At 38.4% G+C, this 23,758-nt stretch overlaps 2 protein-coding genes across 2 annotated transcripts; one reads left to right on the top strand and one right to left on the bottom strand.

The window, feature by feature from the left end:
* Window positions 1–3,648: 3,648 nt before the first annotated feature.
* si:ch211-157b11.8 (fibroleukin) lies at window positions 3,649–8,712 on the bottom strand. The gene is made up of 6 exons (XM_061727622.1): window positions 8,211–8,712; window positions 6,544–6,739; window positions 6,139–6,216; window positions 5,948–6,060; window positions 5,566–5,828; window positions 3,649–4,660 (listed from the first exon to the last, which is right to left on the bottom strand). The coding sequence occupies exons 1-6, from the start codon at window positions 8,472–8,474 to the stop codon at window positions 4,318–4,320; spliced, it is 1,257 nt and encodes a 418-aa protein (XP_061583606.1). The 5' UTR covers window positions 8,475–8,712; the 3' UTR covers window positions 3,649–4,317.
* A 5,790-nt stretch (window positions 8,713–14,502) lies between these two features.
* Window positions 14,503–22,480, top strand: rab7a (RAB7a, member RAS oncogene family). Its single transcript, XM_061727623.1, has 6 exons — window positions 14,503–14,842; window positions 18,373–18,435; window positions 19,972–20,098; window positions 20,291–20,509; window positions 20,905–21,033; window positions 21,161–22,480. Exons 2-6 carry the CDS (start codon window positions 18,383–18,385, stop codon window positions 21,254–21,256), a joined length of 624 nt encoding a protein of 207 aa, XP_061583607.1. The 5' UTR covers window positions 14,503–14,842; window positions 18,373–18,382; the 3' UTR covers window positions 21,257–22,480.
* Window positions 22,481–23,758: the final 1,278 nt, after the last annotated feature.

The following is a 23,758-nucleotide window of genomic DNA, read 5'->3' on the forward strand; positions in this document are numbered from 1 at the left end:
CATGTTGACATGATTAACTGGCATTTGTGAACAGTGTCCTTTGAGTGACTGAAGAAGAGCTTCATCTTTACATAGCACTTCTGTGAAGCAGTGCAGAATGCCTTCATGAATCCTTTGCATTCATATTTAGTAGTTTTTAGTCTTGTTAGATGGTACTGATTGGAGGTTCCCTTCTACATATAACAGAAAAGGTCAACTCCAGAGCATCAACATGAGTTAGGCTTCTGCTTTCAATCAGACGTTTTTCTTCAGGCTCTCAGTAACGAACGACACAGGGACCTCTGTCAGAGGAGCACAGTGTTTCTCAAAAGGATGTGCTGGCTAACCGTTCCCCAGTCCAGGCTTCCGGCCCTGGGATGAAACACGCTGCTGGTACCCTTCACACTCTTACAGCATCGCAACTATCACCCCACTCCAGACACTGTGCCAGGATACTGTGGTGACACAACCCTGGGCCTCTGTTCCTCGCTTGTCAGCGAGGCTGATAGATGGAGAGAGGATGATGAGAAGAGAATATGAGGACAGGATGGAAAATGTACAGGGTATACTAAATCAAAAGGAAGGTGAGAATTCAAACGGTAGGAAGATAATGTAAAGCTAATTAGTGATTGAAAGAATGAAGCTAGATAAGACTAATAGAAAGTGTCATGAGGGGATTGTTGCTGATTCCTCTTCGCTGATGACAAACTTAGGTCACGTAGCCAAGTGGGCTCCTATCATTTTTCTGTAAATATCAAGAATATCTGTCAAAGACCAAAGCTTCAGTTGGTCTTATAGGTTGAACCAGCGCAGTTTTGACCCATTCTCTTCAGTTAAAACAAAGTTTTATTTTGGTCTCTGTGGCTAGACTAGGAGCCACTAGAGGGCACAACGTGGGACACTTGCACTCTTTGGATTTAACTTGTTTTTTTCTAAAGATTCAAGGCTGCACTCATACAAAGGCAAGCACGTGAAATTAAAATGAGAAAGCTGATCTCTATAATGGCTTTCATGGGTGACTGAGCTTGATTGCTTAAAGTCACAGTGTACTGTGGGAGTGTGTGTTTATGCACGCATACGTGTAAAACACAAAGCAGAAAAGAGGAGCTTGTGGTTTCTGAACAATAATTAAGACGCCATCATGTGCACAGTGGGGGCCATTTATTTTTATGAAGCCAAGCACGTCATGCGCCTCCTGCTCTGCTGAGAGATCCACTCAGTTGTGTGTGTGTGTGTGTGTGTGTGTGTGTGTGTGTGTGTGTGTGTGTGTGTGTGTGTGTGTGTGTGTGTGTGTGTGTGTGTGTGTGTGTGTTATGCCTTCATGTCTGTGAGCCTCTGTTTGGATAGATCAGAGGGCTTTTACTGCCACTTCACATGTTAATATTAGACATAGAGAGATGCAAGAGAGACTGACGGCTCATGAACTGCCAAAATAGTTTTTTACAAACACGGTCAGACCCACACTCACACAAACGGCACCGCTCAGACTCCAGCTCTAAACACCCAGATAAGGATTTGTGAAACACAGTCATGAAGGAAACCGCCGGCCTGACGCCAGGTCTGGAGAGCGAGTGATGCTGCGTGTGTTTCTGAGTGTATGTGTGTGTTTTTGATTTTAATGGTGGTGGTTGGAAAGACAGATTTGGAGTATTAAAACAAGAGCAACACCCCTAATGGCCAGCATCGGTGTGTCATAAGAAAATAAAAATGGTCTCTTCAAAAATGGGGTCACTACATTTAGAGTCAAACTGTGAGCTTTAGTTTGGCATCATATTACAGTTTTTCTCAGTCGCTTTGGTACATTTCTCAGATCAGAATTGAAATTCTCAAAACTACTTGTTCAATCTTCACATCATTGTGTCACTTGTGCACATCAAAAACGCAGTTTCTAATTTCTTTGAACAAGTTGCAAATGAATTTGTCATCCATGCAAATGATAATGTACAATTCTGCTGTTTCCTACATTATCAGTTGTTTATGTCATGTTGATCAAAATGTATTATAATGGGTCTCTGTTGAATAGTCTCACCCCCCACAACATTTAGGCATTAGTTCATCGCATAAGTCTTTACATGCAAAATGGTTGAACAAGTTGTCATAATATGTCAGCATATTTCTATACATTTCCATTAGACTTTGTTTCTAAATCTGGCCTGAATTGGTAAATTGATCCCAGGTGAATCTTGACTTTCTGTAATGAAGGGAAATATGTCAAGCATTAGATCAACCAATGATCAACCAGTTTTCTGAAATAGCTCAAAGGTGCATCTCATGAACTATCAGCTGGCAAGTATACATATAGCCGGAGCACAACACAATGTTACAATGTCTGACAATGGAAGGACAAGGAATTGGACGGGGTCAACGGCCAGAGAGAAGAAGAAGAGGAAGAGGAGTGAGGCTGCATGGCGGAGGAGTTGGGAGGCAAAACAGAGGAAGAGGCAGAAGAGGCCGAGGACATATGCGCGTTCCTGATGAGATAAGAGCTACACTTGTAGACCATGTTCTCAATCATGGGCTTACAATGGCCGAGGCAGGTCGAAGGGTGCAGCCAAATGTTGGGAGAACAACTGTGTCCTCAATCGTTCAGACTTTTCGTCGACAGAACAGGTATGTAATCTAACAATAGGCACTGTACTGTAATACTGTATACTTTCTGTAATGCTTCATACAATATGACAGTATTCTACTTTCATTTTACAATATACAGTAAGTATACTATATATAGTGACATTTTATCTTACTCAATTTTGTGTTTTGCATTACTATATTTTTTCCACATAGGATTGCAAGACAACTTCACAGGGGTGGCAGAGGGCCCCTTTTCCCACCTGAACAGGAGGAGGCTATTTGCACCATGGTTGTACAAAACAATGCCATAAGACTAGGGGAGATAAAGACTAAGCAATTTGACTGTCTTATCCGTACACAATGACACAAGCACTTGTGATTCTGATGCACTGACACGTTCATTGACACAGATATTTAATTTTGAGAGATGAACTAAGGATTTTGAGCAAGAGACTGGCTTTTGCAGGTAATCCATGGTGTTTTGCTATTTGTACGAACTGTTTTGAGAAATGCACTTACTGTTTGGCAAATGTCGAGGATGATCTGAGAAATGTACCAAAGCGACTGAGAAAAACTGTAATGCTGATAGAGGCAGAACATTGCTGTAACTGGTAAGGTTGAAAAGTTTCTTTATTTTTTTCAATCTCCAACAGCTGTCTGTTTCTTTTGCAGTGTAATGAGTATGCAACAACTCTAACTGGGAAAAAGGAATGCAGACGCATGATGGCCGCTGGTCATCTGTGACATCATCTGGTTTATAATTCATATAAGCTGTTGCAGACGGTTTGTGTTTAGACTACCGGTAAGCTCACCCAGCTGCATGCCAATGTTTTAGACCAGGGTTAATCTGTGTAAATGATAAATGGTTCGTACTTACATAGCACCTTTCACCTCGCCAAGGTTTTACAAAGCAGTTCAGATTGTATTTGTGTTTCAGTCATTCACAGACACACAGACACACACAGACACACAGACACAAAACACACTCATGCAGCGTTGCGTATTATAAGATGAGGGGCTGGAGTGCGATTCTACCTGAGACCATGGCCTCCCCAATGATTGCAGCACTTTGATTAGTTTTTTGTCACAAAAGCATTCTTTATTTCTCCTTATCGTTTAGATTGTGGGATATAGAGGTGGAAATTGGGGGCAAAGTTGTTGCACCTCTGAAGCAGCAGTGGAGGTATTCATATTACTGAATCAACAAAAGTGTTAGAGGGAGCGTCAGAACCAGAACTGAGCCTGGTGAAGGCTATTCTATCATGAGCTTAGATTATATATATAAAGATTGAAGACATGATTGCCCCCGAAAAAATAGAGCCAAAATATCTTGACCTCCCTCATAAGGCCCTACCTCATATGGACTCAATTTCACGGATTGACGCTTTTCCATGGGGATCAGAGGTGAATAAGGTTTTTAACATACAGTTAAGGTTCTGTTAAACACATTGCAACTTCTACAAAGAATAGTTTTAGCTTCTGTTCCATTGTTATATTGTTACATTCGTTATGTCGGAGGAAATCCTTGAATTATCCACTATAAAACAAAAGAAAATTGGGTTTTTGTTTTTCTTTCTTTAATATATCAGTTGCCAACTGTATATAATTGGTAAGTGGTGGAAATCTGGTCTAAATAGAACTGTACATAATAACATGACTAAAGCATCTATCAAAAGCAATCCAAGACGTTTTCATCTGCGTGTCTCCTATCAAGACTGCTGGAGTGTGTTGCAGTAACTATTGCACTGTGAATTTTTCACATGATCCTCAATTTCCTTCTGCAAAGTTCCTGGGCCTGATCTTCATCTCCACCTCCTTGAAGGAGTAGCGTTCTCCCATCCTTCCGTCTGTCAGGATGTACCATGTGCCCCAGTAGATACCATTGGTCAACCCAGTGTACCGTCCATGGTAGTAGCGTCCGTTCAGGTTTGCTGCCAGGCACGCGTCAAACCACCAGCCTGCACCGTAATACTGAGCGCAGTTTCCAGAGCTGTACCGGTCATGGTCTCGGTCTGCAGTGCTGAAAAATCTGCCGTCGTGGTTGTAACGCTTACTGTAGCTCAGTGCATTGCCTGCATTGCCAAAGTACTCCCGGGCTGTCAGCCGATACCTGCAGGAAACAACATCAAATGTTTGGTGAGTGAAGCATAGAGGTGGCTTTTTCACTCCATAGTTGCCAACAGTTGATGCTGTGATAACCAGTGAAATGTGTAACTTTTTTTCCCCCATGAGCTGAGTGTTTGTCATGTTCTGCAAACTAGCCACCATCATGCACTTCACCTATTATCTCAATGTACAACACAATGCAGAATGCCCTCATCTATAACGACCAAATTTCCTTCACGTCTGAATTACCTTGTGTGTTTGATGTTAGTTAGTTAGTTAGTTAGTTAATATTTATTTCGGTCAATCACAAACATAAAAATCAACAAACAAGATAACACAGGTTTTTCCTTGGTCAACATTGTGATTATTTTGACCGAAAAGGTCTGGGCTTGAAGCATAAAGTTTATCTTGCCCACCTTTAACAGAATAGAATATACAAAAAGAACAAATGAAGTATCATAAGTCTAAACAAAATAATAATAGTAATAATAATAATAATAATAATAATAATAATTATAATAATAATAATAATGATAACTCTGAAAACAGAAAGTGAAAAGATGCTAAGGAAAACGACAAAACCAATTTAAGTTGTCATTTTATCTCATGCATGTGTGCATTCTTCTTTGTTTGCTTATTGTGTTTCTATATATGTGTCCATTACCTTTGCTTTGAATAATATCTTGTATGCTTTTATTGAGTTTGCTAGTTTAAGAACAAGCGGACTATATTTAAAAGAAAACAGAGTAGATAGATTTCTGCTGCTGCTAAATTTCTCTATCTTAGCATAAAAGTGTCTAAAGTTTGTGTTTGATGCAGAAATGAGAGTGTTTGGTACAGCAGGCTTCCTAACACGAGACCTTCAGCATAATTCTGACCATCTGTTGTTTTTCCTGCAGTGTGCTTCACCTCTGCGCCTCTGAGGCCACTTTGAAATTGTTGTAGGTAGCCTGGCGCTTCTGGTGGTGCCAGTCCTCCAGCTCGATCCGGAGTTGGTGTTGGCTGGTAGATGTGAGGGTATGCAGCACGGCATTACCCAACCAGTGCTCTCCTTGGAGGCTGCCAAACCCATCCCGGTATTCCTGCCAGGTCCTGTTGAAGTCCACCGAACCATCCTGCCGACTCTGGATCACCGTCCACCCGCCGCCCGCTGTCTCCATGTCACATTTAGCCTGAGCCAAAGCAAAGATAATGATGTGATGAAAGCTGGATTTCACAGATCTACAAGTACGAAAGAAGACGACGAAAGCGGGGGTTAGTGTGTGCTTTTTTTGTGGTCTATATCAAATACCTCCAGTGCCGGCCCGTACAGATTAGGCTGGATGGTGTAGATTCCGTTCTCTTTGATCCCAAGCCTGTAAATATCTGCACAGTCCTGAGGATGTAACCTCTCCATGGGGGCAACTGAAAGCCAAACACAGGACATTTTTATTCAGTTTATTAAATAACAACAACTCGAATGTTTACCCATGATGCCTTTACCTGTGGGTGGATTCTGTGTGATACTTTTGAGGAAAAGCAGAAGGTCTTTTTCCCCTTCTCTACCGACTGCAGCACTTTCTGTGAACCCAGAGACACAGCAGGTTATCAATAAGAGAAAGGGATAGGCTATAAATGTGGCTGACACAAAGGAGTTGTACAATAAATAGCTCTTTAAAACTTCTTCACAAAGCCGTGCAGCATGTGTGTCTATTTGTGCATGTACACACAGTTTTTTGCCATGCCTCCCAGTGCAGTTAAATTCCTATGCACTCACCTATGACTGCCACTTCGCAGGCCTCGTTGAGGTTCTGTTTACAATGCGTGGGGGAGTGACTGCATTGGCATTTGTGTGTGCCTGGTTGTCTGCGCATTGCAGAGGTGGAGTTATAAATGTGTGCTACTCACGGAGTCGCTTGGCCATCGCTCCAAGGGTTTGGCTGTGACAGTGGAGGTCACACTCTGTGAGAACAGCTGCCATCAAAGCCAGGATGGACCCTAGAGAGTTGTCCTCCTGGCTGCCATGACTCCAGGGGCCCCCTGATTCCTGGAGAGTGCGCATGCAGTGTTGCAGCTGAACCAGGCGCTCTTTGACTCCTCCAGTCTGCAAGACAGTTCCAGCAATACTCAGGCTCTCAAAGACAGTTGGGGACACGAATGTCTGGAATAAGTTTAATATGAAATGAGGACTCTGTGACCACTAACCATGAAAATGTCATTTCAGAGGGAACCCTGTCTGATTAAAAACGTTGGTTTTTGTGTGTTGATCTACTCTTGAAATGAGCTTAACAAGTGTCCAAGCACATAGCTTCAATTTATTTGCTTAAAGACATCCATGCATCCATTTTCTATACCCACTTTATCCTTTGCAGGGTCATGGGGGTCTGCTGGAGCTTATCCCAGCTAATTTCAGGTGAAAGGCTGGGGTTCACCTGGACAGGTCGCCAGTCCATCACATGACTGCTTAAAGACATCATTAACCAAATTCATGGATGCAAATAATGCCGAGTCTTTGACATTTTAGAACCAATTCTAACTAAAATAAATATTTTAAACCGGGGAAGCTATATTTCTCTGTCTCCAAAGGTCTTAAACAAGTAACACAAATGTTCTAGTACAGCTAGTTCTGCCTGCTTTCCTGCCATGCTATTGTGTGCTGATGCCAACTCTTGAACAACATTTTCTCGTGGATAATGTGCTATAGTGTTGAGTTTTTCCTCCTTTTGTCCCAGTTGTGACCAACCACGACTAAATCAAAATGATCAACGTGAGCACAATGGTGTGCAACACAGTGTGCAGACAAGAGTGTCTCTGTTTATTTGCAGCACAACTTGGCACAACTACGGCCCCCCCTCCCCAAAAGGTAACTTGTAAAAAGATCTGCAAAGATGAGATGAGTGGTTATAATGCTGTATCTTATAAGTCTCTGCAAACATTACTCCCCTTTCATTTGCTTTCACTCATGGAGAAACCTTTATTTTCTCCATTATTAACTCTCTTCCCATGACATTTCCCAGGGATGCATCTCCCAGAGCAACGTTCTTTAAACCCACGTAAGAAAGCCTTTTTCACTTGGTAAGACGTATATATGAAACAACCATACGAGTCTGTCAGTAGCAACAATTAATCTGTCAATTTTGTATCTCGTTTGTCACACTTACATCACCCATTGTGATCATGTTCCTGAAACACCTGTTGCTGCATGAGCTCAGCACAACCATATGATGGGGACATTTTTAAAGCACAGCTAATTTTATCTCTTCTTTGATTGCTGACAGTTATTGCTGCGTGGCTGTTAGGCGATGCCAAGTTTAGAGTCCCATGAGAAAAAAAACCTTGGGCCTGTGTGAGGATAGTACACTGTGCACTGTCAGTGGCACATGTGAATACACGGGAAAGAGGCTGAGTGCTGCTTTGGAGACACCATAAACTTAAAGTACTGGCTAAATAGCAGCTTCCATGTTTTTTTTCTCTAAAATGATTATTCATCAATTGTGAGATGAAAAAAAAATAAACCTGATTTTTCTGCAGCTTAAGACTTCAGGATGGACTAGGTTAGAAGCAATAGCGCTTACCTTTAAGAGAAGTTCTCTGTGGTCCACTTTCTGAACGTTGGATATGGCCGGGAGCGAAAACCGCATCCTGCACGCACTCGTCCCAGTTTGACCCTCACAGGAGGTGGTGCTCACGCCTCCTCCTGTCCCAGCTGGGATGGGTGCAGCTACTAGACTGTCCTTGCACAGTGGCTGTATGCAGGCTGGAGATGCATCTGAGGACAGCTGCGCTCCCACATACAGTGACAGCAAAGAAAGCATGCTGAGAGCACTGAGGAGAATCATGGGAAAATGCTTTGTTTCAAACTCTTCAGTGGTGATCCGATCTCGCTGCCTGAATCCTCAGTTGCTTTATTTTCACTTTTCTTTATATCCAGGAAGGGCCTCTTCAGGTGGAAAGTGTTTGCCAATTTTTTCTTCTTTTTTAGGTGTTCGTATTGTTGACCTTGTCCACCTTGGCTGCCAACACCTTGATTTTCCCTTCTTTCTTTGTCTTAGTTCATCTCACTCCTCGTCCTCTTCTTTGTCCTTCTCACCCTGTTAGTAAGATGGCTTTGGCTCAGATTCCTAGATAAATGCGGTACTCTTTGCTGTCTGACATGGACTAATGCACCCACCCCCAACACACACACACACCACACACACACCATCTCTCCATCTCCTGAACCCATCTCATTCTCTGTCCTAGACTCCCACACAACCACACACAGACATGTTTACACACCCACACATATATAAAAAAAATATATTGAACACACTTTTATCTTTTTCTGCTTCTCATTGCTAATATTAACCACCTCTCAGTTTGGTCATCGAGATTCAAATCCAGCAGATATTTCATGTGTTTGACTCCTTTGCTCTAGAAAAACCAGTGTGTTTTACTTATATGGCTTTTGTGTTACCGTTTTTTTTTTTTTTTTATTTACCAACTGAGTTCCAAGAAGCCATAAAGATTCCATTCTCTACAGGTGTGAAAAGACAGGAACTGCTCTATAAACACCAGAGTTATCACAACCATCAGGGTTCTGCAGGGACACACTCCCAGTAACGAGGAGGACAAACACTCACACTCGTGAAAACAGCAATGGGATCTTTTTATGGTGTTTCTTGAGTTTGAAGATTCAATATTCCAGATTTTGGATACATTAAGTTAATGAGATACATTAACCTATTTAGAGAAGGCTCTTTGGATGTGTAGCATGTAAGTGTTTTTGTTTGTTTTTGTTTTTCTTCCCTTTATTGGCAAAATTGCCTTACTGGCCTTTTTTCCATTTATTTTCTAAAGCATGTAAACTAAATTCCAGCATTATTTTGTAAAACTAACTCATGTAAAACTGCTTTTTTGTTTATGTATTTATTTTATTTATTAATTACACCATTTCATTGCAACTTCCTTATTTTCTTACTTACTTTCCCCATGCTCTCTCATCATGTGGCCCACACAATTTCATTTTCAGTTCCTTCTGGAGGGATTTTAAATGGTGCCATAACGTATAGTATAGTATAGTATAGTATAGTATAGTATAGTATAGTATAGTATAGTATAGTATAGTATAGTATAGTATAGTATAGTATAGTATAGTATAGTATGGTATAATATAGTATAGTATGGTAAAGTATATATATACATATGTGTGTGTATACATGAGAATCACATTCTCATATATTTTCAAAAAGCCAAAGACCACATATGTTAAATCAGTTCTATATCAACCCCAAATTTCTAATAAATTGAAGTTAGCCTTTTTGTTTTTGGTGTGCAGTGCATATCATCCATTTATTACACAAATTAAAAAAAATAATAATCTGGTATGCTGATCTGTCTAACCTCAGTACACAGCATTTGTTGTTTTGGGTTTTGCTTTTTCTTTGATCTAAGGATGTCTTAACCTGAGGCAGACTGTAAGGAACATCTGCATCTCCACATTTGTATGACTTTTGTGTAAAGGTACTGTTTTACAAGTACATCAGAAACAGATGTGTTTCCTGTTTTTGAACTGTAAACTTTCTCAACACATTGTAAATATTACACTGCTATTCAGAGGTCAGAAACGTGAATGTGGTGGAAAGTTCAGGCCTTTGGTTCACTTGTTCATCCATATAAAATGAGTCAACACTGACCTCTGGTGGTGTATAGTCTCAATTATTAACCACAATGAACCATCATACTGAAGGTACTTTAGTGTGTTAGAGTCAGTAGTCATAGTTGCAGCTATAGAACAAGACTATAATAGTTAGTCTCAAATATAGCTTCGTGGTAGATATACTGCTATAGGCTTATACTGCAGGGGGGCACCGACATGATCCGCTGGGCGGTGCCTCTCACCCTTCTTCTCCTCTCCTTTTCCCTGCCTCTCTTCTCCATTACCATTATTTTATTTATTATAAATATCTCATAGCTATCATTTTTGTCCATCGTTCCTGTAGTTTCTTGTGCCGGCCCCCCTTTTTTCTCTTTTGTGCATGTTTGCAGGCTGGAGCCTCGGGAGCTGCGTTCTGGACTGTGTTCCCGCCCCCATCATTTCTGTATATTTAACTAATTGATTTGTTAGTTAAATCAATTGTATAATTTCAAAATAAAGGTGTTTTTTTATTTTGTTTGTAATTAAATAATTGTTTTTGTTGTTGTTGATTAAATCAAAATCCAGTTAGTAATACTACTAAAGACAGAATTGTATTAGCACTTAATGTATTTCTTAGTCTGAATATTAATGTTATCTAAAGTACAACTATCATTGAGCATTACCTGTGTATTAGATCATATTTTTTATTTGTCTTAAGAAACATTCTGTTATTGCATCAAACACAATACTCAATATAAATCACTAGGAAAACCTATGTAAGAAAATTACTATTGTTATTCAAAAGCTAAGATGAAACTAAATAGATAATTTAATAGATTGATTTTGATGGATCAATTTAATAGAAAGTAGACGTATTTTGATGATTGCAAGTAAACTGTTGATGAGGAGAACATTTGCGTATTACATAAGAAGCCAGCATAAAAGATCCTGTGGAAACTAGATAATAAAGTGTTGAGTGTGTGTTGAGTGTAGTGCTGCTGCACAAAGCCAATTGCCCCATTGAGGGAGAAATAAAGGACAATCTAATCAAAGGTGAGTGCTTTTAACACCAAAACTGCATGTGATGATGAAAAACAGCATAATGTGCGAGAGTAGGTTTCATGTAAACAAATTCAGCGATTTACAGATGCCGATGGTCTTTTGTGCCTTTGTGTTTTTTGATGAGTAGATCGTCCTCATAAATTGTTCAAGTTCTTTTTTAAGTACCGTACAAGGAGTTCAGGCTTTCTGTGGATGAATTTGCACTTATGTATGTGAAACTTTGCTAAAAATAAAGACAGATTTATAAAAAAGAAAGCATCCATATCTTTGTGATTAAAATTATGAAAACCAAAAATAATATTCTTTCATCTTAAGATGAAAATCAGAAAAGACAGAATCAGCAATATACTTGTGGAAGTCCCTCCAGAATGTATAAGTGAATTCACATGACCAGAATAAGTGAGAATATGTTTCAGGATGCCCTTGGCAAAAAGAACAATTAACATCTATATCATTCTTAAATTTTGATAAATATTGTTTTGCAGGGTAGAATTTGTGTATCAATTTAAAAGAGATCTCTTTGACTTTATTTGTTAGAAAGAATCTTTGTGGTAACGACCAAACTTTTGCCCACTCAATATCTGTCACGAAATTGACCCAATAAAATGTGGCTGGTGGGATGGAAGTTAAACCATCCTGAAACAAGGCTCTTACTTTGGCATTCGGAATTTCTAACGCTATATTTTTTTATTTATTTTTTTTTTATTTAACATTTGCAAAAAGTACAATGATTACAAATCTTCACATTATGCAATTTCAAGTTGAATTATAACATATAAAGAGTATAACTCAAATAAAAAACAAAACAAAAAGCACAACCCATTATAACCAGCCAGGGGGGATGAAATTATAACAGAAAGCCAAAACATTTACATACATTTATGGTTTTGATTGCTTTTGAATTAGTAGAAAACTTAATAGAGTCCAAATACTGATTGAATTCACAATGAAAAGTAAAAAAAGAAGGTTTTTGTGTAAGAATTTGGATTTGTGGATATGGAATTTTGCAAGGATAATCAACAAATTAATAATAAATGTTTCTTTTGGCTTGGTTCTAATCGTTACATGGTAGGGGTGTAACGATACACTAATCTCACGATACGGTACGATACACGATATTGAGGTCACGATAACGATACGATACGATATTAGGTAGAGAATAAATAAAGAGAAAGCCAGGCCAACCATTTTCCACAAACTGAACTAAAAGTAAATGTCAGGTTTGCATTATGCATCTTCAGTTTCATACAATAAAAGTATTTTGCCACAAACTGAATAGTTTCTCTCATGTATGATTTTACTTTTTTCTTTTTTCGGATGCGCGTTACTAGTCAACACAATAGATTAATATTAATATTCCAATATCGCGATACACTTTTTCACCTCCACGACACGTTTTGTGACGTTTTTGTATCACGAAATTTTGTGGCACGATATATTGTTACACCCCTATTACATGGTCAAAAACACCAAACAACACATCCTTCCAAAATAATTTGAAATCAGTTTCAATGCTTTCAGACACAAAATTACACATATCACTCCAAAAAGTTTGAACAATGGGGCACAGCCAGAATAAGTGAGTCATTGTTTCCGAATTTGCAGAACAAAAAGTACATTTTGAATCGATATTTCTTTTGAATCTTTTTACAATGTGATCATTTGTAGGATAGAATTTATGAATTAACTTAAATTATTTTTTTTTAACTTGTTTGTCACCAGGTATTGGTTGGGTGAGAGCAGGGGTGCAGATCCGATGTCAGGATTGGGGGGACACCAACATGATTTTAATTTTTAATTTTTTGCCGATATGCAACTCATACCATGCCATAAATTGGTAAAGGCTCGCCAAAAAATACTGCACAGGGAATCATTTATTGTGCTTACCTTTCTTGTTTATTTGTCCTAAACAGCCAACAGTGTGTGTCACTGCTTACTTAACTGTTATATTCGTAAATCATAATTTTAAAGGGTTTTGGGCATGTAGTGTCTACTCATCTCAAATTCTTCTCACCATCTTCCTTTTATCCTATGGGACTACTTTATGCACGATCAATTGATATATGGATGAAATATAGAGCCCTAAACAAGTTGTTTAAACTAACTGATCATGTTTTAACAGTTAAGGTGGTAAACAGTTCTAAAAAAAAAAAGGACCCATTGCTAAGACCACAATAAACACAGCACAAGTTGACCCAATGTCAAATATATTTACATAAATGTCCATGTTCATTTTAATCTGTCATTTTCCAGGACTCCCTGGAAGAAGAGATCCTGTATCTTAATAGGCTAACTCTTCTTGTCTGTATAAATCTTCTTATCTGTAGACAACTCATGGATAATACAACTTGAAAATAAATTAATATTAATTCATTTATATAGTCCTTCATTTAGAGAAGAGACAACCAAATCATGAAAATGATCAACAAAATGTACCCATGTTGCCCTTTTTATCATCAATCTGACCAGTAGACACAACAAAATCATGAAAATCAAAAATTCTACCTTTAAAAACCTTTAAAATTCAACCATTAAGTCTGAAAATACATTTGTTCAATTTTGAATAATTTAGGGTATTTTTATTGGGGGGGACAATTCATGTTTTTCAGAAATTGTGGGAGGGCATGTCCCCCCCGTCCCCCCGGGGATCTGCACCCATGGGTGAGTAGAAAACTTAATAGAGTCCAGATACTGATTGAATTCACAATGAAAAGTAAAAAAAAGAGGGTTTTTTTTGTGTAAGAATTTGGATTTGTGGATGTGGAATTTTGCAAGGATAATCAACAAATTAATAATAAATGTTTATTTTGGCTTGGTTCTAATCGTTAAATGGTCAAAAACACCAAACAACACATCCTTCCAAAATAATTTGAAATCAGTTTCAATGCTTTCACACAACATTACACATATCACTCCAAAAAGTTTGAACAATGGCGCACAGTCCCATTGTTCCGAATTTGCAGAACAAAAAGTACATTTTGAATCGATATTTCTTTTGAATCTTTTTACAATGTGATCATTTGTAGGATAGAATTTATGAATGAACTTAAATGAAATTTCTTTAACTTTGTTTGTCACCAGGTATTGGTTGGGTGAGAGCCAGACCTTCTTCCAGTTAATTTTATAACGCTAATATGAGGCGTATGCGGCTTGCGTCATGACGTCAGACGCAGACGCACTTTTGTAGGAGGAAGTGAAAGAAGAAGAGCAGACCGAAGCTAGCAGCAGCAGCAGCAGCGGTGCATAGCAGACAAAACCCTCAAGCAAAGTGCTGGATTTAAACAATACCTGCAAATAAATTGGCTTTTCAGTTAACAATACAATTTTCCCGTTGGTATCCGCGTAAAAAGGCAACGTATTTTGGGGAACTGTTCGCCACGAGTCTGTGCCAAGTTGAACCTTTGAGCGGAGCTCGGAGCTAGCAGCTACCGTGACTGGTGAAGCGCTGACGGAGCGAGTCCTGCACAACAACACCCTCACCCGCACCCCGGTGGACAACACCCCTGCTCGCTAAGGTTACACTCCAGGGTGAGTTTGGGGGACACTTACCGCGTATCTGGGACTCGGTGCTCACGGATCGGGGCTCGGGGAGCGGGGGGAATCATGTGCTGGACGCCGCGAATGGAGAGTGTTTTTCGGGAAGCTGTTTGGCAACAACAAGGCCCGCAGCTCCGGTCCAGAAACACAGAGCAGTCAACTCACAAGCGACGGGCCCGCAGATCTGACTCAAGTTCGCCCTTTATTTAGTTTTTATTTGACCCTTTTATAATAATTTCCATAAAGAACGTGGATGTCCTTACAAGTGTACACATTTATGTGTTGTTGAAGTCCAGACCAGGGTGGGCTTTTACAGGGTCGACATTTGACACATCTCTCCCCGACGGACGTGTTGCTTTCGGGAAAAATAAGTGATGTGCTACACAGTTTTTGTTTCGTTTGTAACTCGATGGTAATGTGAGAACACGCAGTTTACTCGGTATAAGTCGAACTTCCTCCCTCACAGTAGATAGTTATTACTTTATAGTTATTCAAAAGACTTTGTGTTTTGCATTACTGCCTTACGTAACCCAAAAGTGTGTTATGTTGGGATCCTCCATCAGTCTTAACAGGCTATTCTATTTACACACACTATAGAGTAGGTACACACACACACACACACACACACACACATATATATATATATATATATATATATATATATATATATATATATATATATATATATATATATATATATATATAATATTTCTGTAGTTGTTGAGGACTGTCATTGGGAAATATTTCTATTCCCGTTGCTTGGTCAGTTTATCTCAGGTTACTACTGAAGGATGTTACAAAATACTTGCCATTAGGTTTGAATCATTCTAATATACATTGATTTAATCTTGGGTTCTTTGAATATAGGTTTTATAAGCAACTGACTGTTCATGTAGGGTCAATAAAAAGGATGTTTTAACTTTGTTGCGCATTGAGGTATTGATGTATTCTTACATGTTAAAAAATATTTTTTCTTTTTATTAATATTATCCATGCTTCCTGTTAAGTATGCTCCTGAAATCCGATATCTGGGGATTGATAGAGTTGCACCAAGTCTGTTTTTTTAACAGCTTGTTTTCTTTTAGAAATCTTTGGCACCTATTTCTGCTACATAAAACAGTTCCCTGCTTTGATTTGTTAATTTAAGTTTATATAAATTATTGTAATATGCTGTGTATACATTGTAATCCAGGAAACATGGTGAGTACTTAACATTGAGACATAATGAGAGGGACTGTCCAGTAAAAAACATCTAAACTCCTCCATTAAAGTCTATATTTAGGTTAGAGTTTGTATCTTTTTGTGTGCATTCACAATCCATATAAAGGGTAAGCTTTTGTTACTTTTGGCAAGGGTTTTCAGTTAAAAGGGAATTGTTTTTCGACTGTTGCTCAATTTCAACATCCAACAAAATTCTCAGTCTATTACAATAATGTAACATTTCCTAGTATAGTTTCATTGTGACTAGAATAAGAATTATTGTTGTGAATGACAATAAACCTGCTTCCTCTGATACAAAGTCTTGCATAAACCGTACCTGCTCATAGTTTCTTCTATAATCATGTGACTGGGCACACCAGGACTGCTGTTCATGCTTCTGTGAGTCACAGTATTGGCACTGGAGTGCTTGTACAGCTCAGAGAGAATGCAGGTGGACTTTCTAGCTTTCAATGGGAGCCTAAACTGTTTCTCTTTTTTGGGATTAGTTGTGGAATTCATTTTACAGGATTATTACTTTGTATCTGTTAAAGTACAACTGATGGATTTTCAACCTTGCGTTATGGTGTTTTTATTGGGTACAAATCTTGTTTCTCGCTCGCAACAGAAACATGAAACAAAAACATATTTGTGTTGGTATAGATTCACACAGTCATCCAGATCATGGTAATCCTGATGGTTTGAATAAGAGGCATATTTTCTTGGTATGGGGGACATTACTGTAGTAAGTTGGAATTGAAGAAGTCTTTCAGAGGAAGAGTGAAACATCTTTAAGAGTCAATAAATGAAGTCCACTTGCCTTTTATTTGAGTATTTAGGGACTTTTCTACTATATGTATCATGTTTGTTGATCTAGAGCTGTTGTGAAGTGGTGAAACTCTGTCAGAAATATCTAAAATGTTATTTTGTTTTCATTAACTAAAAAAAAAGAGGAAGTTATTAATTTTTCAAAATTGTAAACAGAAGTGCTTGTTGAGTTAAGATCTTTTTCAGTGTTGAAGAAAAAATTGTTTAGTATGACCGTCAAACAGTTGCTCCTTTATCATTCTCATTGACTATATGCATACTTCAAATACACTTTGAAGGGTTTTTTTTTCTGCAGGGGCAATGAAGTGATAGTTGATATAAAACAAATAATATAAAGGTGCGAGGAAAGATCAAGCAGAATCTTATGAAATCACAGTTTACTTAGTCTGTTTTGCCTATTTGTACAAGGAAATAGTTCATCGATAATCCTTCAAGACTGGAAGAAATTTCATTTCACCCGTGATCAGACTTTGACAAGTAATATTTGCTTTAGCCTGTTGTTGTAAGAGTTCACTGACTGACCTTATGTGGTACCTCAGGTCCTTGTGAAACACTTGGGCCTAATAATGTGGAAATTATTATTGTTGTTATCATTATTCATGTTGTTGTTGTTATTTCTTACATTACAGCTTCAAATAAACCACATCTGTGGGACATAATAAGTGGGACAGTACATGTGTTCACTGGTTTGTGTATTGTGCAATATTTACAAAAAAAACCCCAAAACTTCCTTGAAATTGTGTGCACTATCGTGGATGTTTACACATTACATAAATTGAAGTAAAATTATATTATTGTTGAAACTATGTCCACACCCTGTTTCTCCCTGACTTTCCTAAGCCATTTCTTTTAAACTTGTGTCATACTTGTTAGATAAACTAAAATTTAGGTAACATTTAAAACCAAAAATGCCTTTTTGGCCACAATCCAGGAAATTAGGATATGAGACAGTATTTAAGAGGTGACTTATATAGTTCAATATGTAGATACATTGCATTCTGTTAAATATTTTTCACAGGCAGCTAGGTTTAATACATGTTTAGATAATGTGTGTCTACTAATTGACATAAAGGCAGTTCAGGTCATCTTACATAGTCATTCTCTATTATGTCTGAAATGAGAGCAGCGTTTGCATTAATGGGTTGTCGGTTTAGTGATAGCAAGATCAGCAAGTAATCAGCCTTCTAAGATATCTTTCTGTAGTGAGAGGGAGGGGGGTGTAGTCCTCGTGATTTTTCCAACAGCTTAGAAAACACATGACTGGAATGAGTGGCATTCAAACCTTATTGGTCAAGGAGCATGAGACTCAGCACACACATTCGTTGACTGTTTTCAGATTTTCAGTCTGCATAGAATCGGTTGTAATTTTTGTATGCATTTTATTGTCTGTAGACAATTTTATAAAAAGGAAAGGAGAACTTGTGATTAGGTGGAGAGTTAAAAGAATAGGTTAGGAATGGATTAAAAGCTAAAGTTTGTCTTTTGTCTTTTTGTAGCTGTGGAAAAATGACTTCCAGGAAGAAAGTGCTCTTGAAAGTCATCATCCTGGGCGATTCTGGGTGAGTCACAACATTGCTGATTATTCTTCTGCATGTCAAAGCCAAAAGTTTACAAGGGGAAATGATTGGTCTGATTTATTTTTTTGTTATTTGGGTGGGGCTTTAGTATTATTTTATTTTGTGAGACACATTTAGTGCTTCGGGGTTGGGTTACTTCCTTGTTGTCGGGAGTTGTGCCATAAACTGTCTCCAGGCAGAGTAAGGCTCCAAGGCTCTCTTTAAAAAAAACAAACAAAACAACTATTTGTATATGTACAAATATACACACATTTTTGTGTGTATGTGTGTGATATCCCTTATTTATATATTCCTTATTTATTTAACCATGTACATTTTTTCATTGAGATTAAAATATTTTTTATAAGAGAGACCTGGCCAAGACAACTGTGTCAAAACATCTTATGTCAAGAGTGGTATGTCTGAATCGTAGACTCTGCAGTGACAACAACCCTATCTAAAATTATCCAGTGAATACTGAGTGTATGACTTTGCAAAGTGTTGTGTGTTTTTGTTTGTTTATGTAACATAAATAGCATTAGCACTACCAGTATTGGTGTGGGAGCAGCTCTTATTACCCATCCCTCCTCAAAACTGAACGCTGAGACAGCTGTTAGCTGTTTAAACACGTGGATAACCCTATTTTTATTCTGTTTTTTTTAGTACTTTTCTTGTTTTGAAGTAACTTAATGCCTTCAATGTGGCAAGAGCTTGACCTGGTATCTTATTTTAGCTTATAGCCAAACGCCCGAGTACATTTTACAGCATGTCAAAATATGTAAATAATATTTCCACCTAGCAGGGCTGTTGTTGGTTGTCTCATAGAAATGCTTCACCGTGGCTGTTTTTAAAGGAAGACAACATGCCAAAGACCGTAGCTCTGTGGTAGCACTTTAAATTGTGCAATGACAAAACAAAGGTCTTCTAAATATGCAGTTGAACTTTGGCCTAGCATGGTGACACCACCTCATGAAAAATCACATGGATGCATACTACTTACAGCATGACCAGTTGCATAGCAATTACTTAGTAAATAGTTATGGTGTATAACATGTTTTTGCAATGCTGTTTTCCAAGAGGTACATCCTGTGCTGTATAATTGAGTCTACTTTAATTTGTTTGTATTTAATATAACTGCATTTGGTTTTTGCAAAAAAAAATTCAGGCTGCTGTCTTATATACAATATCTTTTTTTAAACCATATATAATGTCTTATATATGATGGCAGCCTAGCAACCTCTCAACCCCCTAACTAAAACTATGAATGATTATATAATCTTCTACTGAAGCTCCAGAGTCCACTTATGAAGTGGTTACATTTAAGAAGTAATTCTACCAGACGGGTTGTTTTCAATCTGGTAGGCATCTTGGTTGAATGTGGCTCATCTGTTGATTTTTGAGTCGTTTGGTTATTTCCATGTATAATAACTGTACATCTCAAAGTCAGTGTGTGTGGGGGTTTTTTTTTCTTTAATGCTGCGTGTTTGATCCTAACAGCTTTGTTTCCTTCTGTTATCCTGCTCTTTATTGCCTTGTCAGTGTTGGAAAAACCTCCCTAATGAACCAGTATGTGAACAAAAAGTTCAGTAACCAGTACAAAGCTACAATAGGAGCAGACTTCTTGACCAAGGAGGTGATGGTGGATGACCGGCTTGTTACAATGCAGGTATAAATACAACTGATAAACATAATCTTGTGACAAAAGGAATTGTAATTTTTCAAGAATTTAAAGCATTACAATTTTAATAGAGGAATTACATTTTTCTCAGTTGCCTTATTTTTACTTCAGCTGTTATCCAGGTGTACCTCACTTTAGTTTGTATGCTTCTGCTTTTTTTCTTCTGTCTTCTTTGTGAAGATCTGGGACACAGCTGGCCAGGAGAGGTTCCAGTCTCTGGGAGTTGCGTTCTATCGTGGGGCTGATTGCTGCGTGCTGGTGTTTGATGTGACTGCACCCAATACCTTCAAGACACTCGACAGCTGGAGGGATGAATTTCTAATCCAGGCCAGCCCCCGAGACCCTGAGAACTTCCCCTTCGTGGTGCTAGGCAACAAGATTGACTTGGAGAATAGACAGGTAGTTATCAAACGCAGCTTTACGTTGCTGGTGTACATATGGAGGAATGTATGCATAATCCTTCAAAGAATTAGTCTTGGTGTAATGATCTATATCAACCACTCTGAAATTACAGGAATCACTTTACATGGGGACAGACAGGCTTGTGATATGTTCACAAGTAGTTTCTTCCCATATTTGATCTAATCATTAGCAAACAACTCACGTCATTAATGTATTATACAAAAAAAAGTGCCTTCTTTCTTTTTTTAACAAAATATGGCTCATTTAATTTATAAAGATTATTTCGTTTAACAATGACGACTTTATTAAAATGACAAAATGTTAATATATTTGAAGGCAACTTCAAATTGATGGTAGTAATTGCTGATCCAACTATTCTTCTATACACACAGGTGACCACCAAAAGGGCTCAGGCTTGGTGTCAGAGTAAGAACAACATCCCCTACTTTGAGACCAGTGCCAAAGAAGCCATAAATGTAGAACAGGCATTCCAGACAATTGCACGTAACGCCCTTAAACAGGTGAGTTACCGTTTCTTTAAATGAGATGTGGACATGTGAACTCCCATATTAGAATATCTTGGTTATTTCTGGTGTTGATTTTAATTGACATATTGTTCTTTTTATTTTTTATCCTGATGCCCCATAGGAGACAGAAGTCGAGTTGTATAATGAATTTCCAGAGCCCATAAAGCTGGATAGGAATGACAGAGCTAAACCCTCTCAAGAGAGCTGCAGCTGCTGAGGAACAACTTGGACCATCTTTTGGCTTTCTTAAACATCATACCATCACTCTATTAAATCACTGTCACTTCGCTCCCAGGGAAAGGACTTCCCTACTGGTCTTCCTGCTTCACACCACTGTTCATTTATTCAATTCGACTCACGCAGTAAGCTGCACTTGGATGTATCCCCTTTCACTTACATACAAATTAAAACATTAGCCTATTCTCCCATTATACATTGTCAAATCCAGTGCCCAAAGATCGCACAAGAAAAATGACACCCCTTTTTAATCTCACAAATCCTGACTCTGTGTCTTGCCCCAAATTTGTTAGGCGAAATAGTCCATTTAGAAGCGTGCTTTTGGGAACACCAGGGTGAGTGAGTGATGCTCTGTATTGTAAGATGATGTTGGCTAATGTCAGCATTCCAACTATCCTCTTCTCTGTTTTCTGGCTTTCTGTTGCCTATCTATCTAGGCGGAAAATTAATCATTCACACACAAACACCATATATATCTATATGTGTATGTGTGTGTGTCTGTGTGTGTGTTTCAAATTTATTTTTTGCACTTTATGTTTTTGCCTTTAAACGTTTTAGAGGAATGACTGATTTTGGGCAACGTCGTCTATCTAATGCCTTTTGGTAAGCTTCAAATTTGTACTTCCTCACTTTACTTTCCCCTCAAATATATCCTGAGAATCTTTAAAACACTCTGGTGATGGTATGGCCTCTTTATCTCCAGGATAAGGGTTACCAACTGCCTCCCTGCAGAAAATGTCACTCTGTGTAGGCAGTCCGTGTAAAATGTTTATTCCTTGCTATATTAATTTTGCCTTTTATGTAACATTACTTGTACTGCTACTATTACTGCTGTAAGTGTTGTGTCCCTCATCAGACATCTCTCAGTGCTAAAAAAAATTAAAAAAAATAAATGAGAAAAAAAAACACACTATGTATCACCAATGCTGCATACCACCTATCCTGTCATGTCTTTGTTATTGCTCTTCTATCTGCTTGTAGCTCAGGTTGGCTAAGTACTAAATATTTTTAATGGATTGTGTATTACTGTGTATAGATGGTAAAGGATTGAACTGAAATCTATCTTGTCTCTTTCCATTTAAAGAAAATATACAACTATTTGCCCTGGTATTGTTCCTTCTCCTTACAGAAAACATGACTGCAATACCAATGATGTTGTCAAAGAAAATTTGAGCGTCAAACAATAAAACTCTTGAATAAATCAGTAGTTTTGCATTTTTTGTCTCTATCGCTTGAACTTTGTACTGAAGCAGCTGTCGGATCGCAATTGTGAAATTGGCCCAGGTTTCTCTTGAGTGTACTGGATGCTTGGGGAAGCACTGCCATCACACAGGACTTTTCACTTGTTTTGCCCAGGGCTTCTTGAGATTCTACAAGTGTTCTCCCCACGTGCTCAGATGACAAGTGGCTGATTGTTGGCGGTAGGAATTTCAGCTGTTTTTAGAGGGCTGGTTCGTTCAGTTCAGCTCCCTAAAAAAAAAAACAGCTCTTTTTGCTCCCAAGTGGCTCCTCAGATTTTTTGTTACTTCAATTAATGTGACCAAATTATAGTGAAGCAACACGAACAAAACCACAGAAAGTATAAATGTACAAAAACAAAAGAAAAGCAGCATTAAGGTAACAGTTGCTCACCTTTAACAAAAACTGGCATAAAAAAAAACCCCAAGTGTCTCAGTTTTGAGGGTTTCAACCTTTAAACATTTCTCTTTTCTGTTATGATGTTATGATCTGCCCTGTTTTGGAGAATATTCTCTCTGAGGGGACAGATGCTGCAATACACAGCCTACGCTCTATCACAGACATGAGTAGATTGTACACCGCTCTCTCACCAGTTTAGTGGGTCTGCACTTCTCTGGAGAAGGAGCTCCTCGAGATAGGATTTCACCTCCAGTGTTTGGTTGATGGATTCCTCCTTAAAGTGTCACCAGTTGCTCGTTCTTCAAAGAATCTCCAAACAGCAGATGCTTGTAGTTCCTGTGGTTCATGCTCTCTGGCCTCCTGGCAGTGCAGTTAACTGGCTTGATATTGCTGCTGCTCCACTTATTCTTTGAAGAGCTTCATCATCATCATCAACTGCTCTATTGTCACTCAAGGCCAACTTTTTGAACCGTAGGTCAAGAATGGTGCTTTCTGAGAGGACAGCATTATATTCCCTTCTGTGAAACTTTGACTGCTTCACTTTTCCCATGCTTCCTCTGTTTTTTTTTTGCTCAGCTGTCCGTCTCTGTAGACCCCCTGCACAGGATTAACATTTTAGAGATTGTAACATAGCTGATTGTTATTTAATAGAATGTATTATTATATTTTCAGTCATGTCAAATCTGAATGCAGAAACAATGAATAAATACGAATTCTACTTTTGCCTTAACTGTCCAACATGGGCTTCACCCCCTTCAGTACATCTCGTACAAACAAGTTAATTGTGTCCGCAAGACATGGGAGGGGTCCATTTCAGGATTGTAATTGCTTTGTTATGTTAGCT

Source organism: Cololabis saira, chromosome 8, assembly GCF_033807715.1.
Source record: "Cololabis saira isolate AMF1-May2022 chromosome 8, fColSai1.1, whole genome shotgun sequence".
Lineage (NCBI taxonomy): Eukaryota > Metazoa > Chordata > Actinopteri > Beloniformes > Belonidae > Cololabis > Cololabis saira.

Coding starts and splice junctions, on each gene's coding strand:
- rab7a (XM_061727623.1), top strand. CDS start 18,383: ATGACTTCCAGGAAGAAAGTGCTCTTGAAAGTCATCATCCTGGGCGAT. Junction 18,436..19,971: donor ATCATCCTGGGCGATTCTGG/GTGAGTCACAAC, acceptor TTGCCTTGTCAG/TGTTGGAAAAACCTCCCTAA. Junction 20,510..20,904: donor TTGACTTGGAGAATAGACAG/GTAGTTATCAAA, acceptor CTATACACACAG/GTGACCACCAAAAGGGCTCA.
- si:ch211-157b11.8 (XM_061727622.1), bottom strand. CDS start 8,474: ATGATTCTCCTCAGTGCTCTCAGCATGCTTTCTTTGCTGTCACTGTAT. Junction 6,217..6,543: donor AGCGATGGCCAAGCGACTCC/GTGAGTAGCACA, acceptor CTGGGTTCACAG/AAAGTGCTGCAGTCGGTAGA. Junction 4,661..5,565: donor GTGGCCTCAGAGGCGCAGAG/GTGAAGCACACT, acceptor TGTTTCCTGCAG/GTATCGGCTGACAGCCCGGG.